Source organism: Macaca mulatta, chromosome 1 (genome assembly GCF_049350105.2).
Source record: "Macaca mulatta isolate MMU2019108-1 chromosome 1, T2T-MMU8v2.0, whole genome shotgun sequence".
NCBI lineage: Eukaryota > Metazoa > Chordata > Mammalia > Primates > Cercopithecidae > Macaca > Macaca mulatta.
In genome coordinates this window covers 199,920,224-199,923,433 of record NC_133406.1, presented here as the reverse complement: position 1 = coordinate 199,923,433, position 3,210 = coordinate 199,920,224, and the positions used below count along the sequence as shown (strand labels likewise).

At 62.0% G+C, this 3,210-nt stretch overlaps 1 protein-coding gene across 1 annotated transcript; it reads right to left on the bottom strand.

Annotated features, from left to right (window-relative positions):
• Positions 1 to 1,600: 1,600 nt before the first annotated feature.
• Positions 1,601 to 2,910, bottom strand: CITED4 (Cbp/p300 interacting transactivator with Glu/Asp rich carboxy-terminal domain 4). Its single transcript, XM_028835318.2, has one exon. The coding sequence runs from the start codon at positions 2,672 to 2,674 to the stop codon at positions 2,120 to 2,122; it is 555 nt and encodes a 184-aa protein (XP_028691151.1). The 5' UTR covers positions 2,675 to 2,910; the 3' UTR covers positions 1,601 to 2,119.
• Between the last annotated feature and the right edge of the window lie 300 nt (positions 2,911 to 3,210).

Sequence of the window (3,210 nt, the reverse complement as noted above, 5' to 3'; positions counted from 1 at the left end):
CATCCTCGTAGCTTCAGAGCACAGTAGGTCCTGGGAGAACTCACAGGCTGATGGAGGGTCACATCCACAAAAAAGCCTGGCTTGAGAACCAAGCCCAGCTGCTGGGGACAGAAGGTCTCGGCCTGGTGTTCCTCTCCAGTGTCCCTGGAATCCACGCTTTCCTAGAGAGTGCCCCACGACCCGTCCTAGCACTGTCCGCAGCGTCTCTGACCCAGCCTCCTCCCTGCCTTCAATCTCTTTCCCAGCTTTTCTCCCCACATCTCAGAAGCACCTAGGGATTTTTCCAGAGTGAACAGCAGAGGGTGGCCAGGAACTCACGCTGGTGCTCAGGACTCCGAGGGCAAATCCTGCCAGGCCTGGGCCCACTCCACATCCCTCATCTGTAGAATGAGGACTGTGCTTGCCTTACAAAGTTGTCGTAAAGTCATCTGACCTTTGTTGTACCTTCTAGACACCCCACACCTTCCCCAAACATTTGTTGTACTTGTGTGCCTTCCTGCCTTGAAACAGGCTCTTCTCTCCTAAAAACATATTCATCACTCAAGGCTCTGTTCATCACATCAAATGTCACTGCTTCCCTGAAGCCTGAACTGACCCCAACCTCAACTATTAATAGCTGAAACTGCTCCCTCCTCTGGGTGTGCCTGCTTGGCCAGTCTATTGTCTTGGCTGTACAATCCCCCTCCCCCATCCCCTCCGAAATGTTTTCTTTTCTTTTCTTTTTTTTTTTTTGAGGACTCTCACTCTGTTGCCAGGCTGGAGTGCTGTGGCATGATCTTGGCTCACTGCAACTTCTGCCTCCTGGGTTCAAGCGATTCTCCTGCCTCAGCCTCCCAAATAGCTGGGACTACAGGCACCGCACCACCACACCCAGCTAATTTTTGTATTTTTAGTAGAGACAGGGTTTCATCATGTTAGCTAGGATGGTCTCAATCTCTTGACCTCGTGATCTGCCCACCTCGGCCTCCCAAAGTGCTGCCTAAGCGCTGTTTTCTAGAACTCATCACAGTCTTCCTTGCAGCAAGATTAGTTTATTTCCAGGCCTGTTAGCCGCCTTCTCCCACCTGGACTGTGATTCTATGAGAGCATGCACCAAGTTGACACAGGGCCTGGAATAAAATCAGCACCAATTTGTAGAATAATAATTGCTGTCACTTACTGAGAACTGCCCAGGTGTTTGGCACTGTACTAACGGCAGCATAACTACCTGAGGAGACGCGGACCATCTCCCTCTAGGAAACAGCCTCAGAAATCAGAACGGATGGTGTCTTGGGCAAGGGAGACTCAAGGTCCAAAGCTAGGCTGTCTGAACCCGGTGCCACCCAGCTCCTCTCTGGCAGAGCACCAAGCTCCCCCCACCCTAGGAGCTGGGAAGTCCAGTGGGTTGCCCCACCACCCAGTGGCAGCCTCTGCCCTCCAGGTTGTGACATAACAATTGCACAACCCACAAGATATTTTTGAAAGAAACTGTCGGTTTCCTCTCCTGGGCACTGCTGGGGACTGTGGCCCCCATGCCATCCAGTGTCTTCAGCAGCCTTGGGACTTTGGAAGCTAAATATAGTCAGGGCTCGGGGTGATAAGGAAATGAAAACGGCAAGACTGTAAAGTGACCCAGTTTTATTTTGGTTTTGTTGGCCAGATAGGGCACTGCTCCACGGGTTTGGGCTGTACAATCTTCCCCTCCTTGAGGTGGGAGGCCCAGCAACGGCTGGGCCCAGGCAGCGGGGTGGGAGGCTCAGGAGATGGTGGCTCTGGGGACCCGATTCCGAGGAGGGAGAGGGCAGCAGGCAGAGGCCTGCAATGGCTCAGATTGGGGGGAGAGGGAGGCGAGGGGGAGAGGACACGATCCAAGAACCGGAGTCCGAAAGCTGAAGCTGGTCCAGTCTCCTTCACTTTACCGCCGAGGCTGGGGTCAGAGAAGTGAAGCCAAACTGTCCTCCGGCAGGAGGCAGGGCCTGGAGGGACGCCAGGGTCCCAGCCCGGTGCCCGGCCCCGAGCACACAGCCGCCGACTCCACCCTCGCGGAGGGCGCGCGCGGGGCCCAGTCGCCGCGTGCGGGGTCCGGCGGGCAGTCGGGCCGCTTCTCCTCTCGGGCACGCCGGGCGGGCGCCGGCCGCGCTCAGCAGCTGACGGAGCCGGCGGGAGGCGCTGACCCCAAGTCCGAGAAGCAGTCGAACTCGCTCTGGCCCAGGAAGAGCTCGGGCAGCTCGCGCACGCGGTGCAGCCCGAGCTCCAGCTCCAGCGACGTCAGCGCCTCCTCATCGATGAGTTCGGCGTCCATGCCGCCCAGGGCGAGCGCGGGCGGCGGCGGGGCTGCGGCGCTAGGCACCGGCAGCGGGCCCTGGGGGCCTCCCGGGGCGTTGGGGGGCGCGGTCGCGCGGCCGGGGTACGGCGTCGCCACAGGTTGCAGGTGCGCGCTGCCCGCGGCCGGCGGAGGCACTGCCGGAAAGGGCTGGAAGGAGGACGGCGGCCCGAAGGCCCCGTACGCCAGGGCCCCGGGTTGCGGGGGCGGCGGCGGCCCCAGGGGAGCCCCCCGCGGCCTCAGCCCGCTGTCCAGGCCTGGGCCAGCGTACGGCGGCAGAGTCCGGAGCGCATGAGGGCCATGGGCGGCCGCGGTGGACGGCGGCCTCTGCACCAGGCGATAGCCCTCAGCGAGCATCAGGTGGTCGGCCATGGCGGCGGGCCGGCTGCCTGCGGGGACAGTGCGCGGTGGTCAGCGCCGGCTCCCCCGGCCCGGGCCAGCAGCTCCTCTGCGGCGGGAGACCCGGGCACCGTGCGGACCCTGCAGATCGGCCGGGCGGAGCAAAACCAAACCCGACTGGTGCCCCGGCCCAGCCCACTACTGCGCACCTTGCGGCCGCAGCGCCAGGTCACAAAGGCCCGCACGGTGTAGCGCTCCGAAACCTCCGCGCCGCGTACCCGGGCTCGGCGTATTCTTATACCCAGAGGCGGGGCTTCCCCGCCCTCGGACGCTCATTGGCTCGGAGAGACGCTTCTGGGCGGGCCGCGCACGTCTGCATCTAGGTCTTGGCCCCGCCCACCGCTGGAGCCCCGCCCCCCTTGGTACCCCGGCCCCGCCCCAGGCTCTGAGCACCGCCCTGGGGAGGGGTATTTGGCATTTTCCGAGGGATTCAGTCTGGCCTTCAGGGCTTCGGAATGAGGCTTGGCTGGGGTCGAGCTTGAACTGACCAGAAGGTGGGGTGGGAGGGC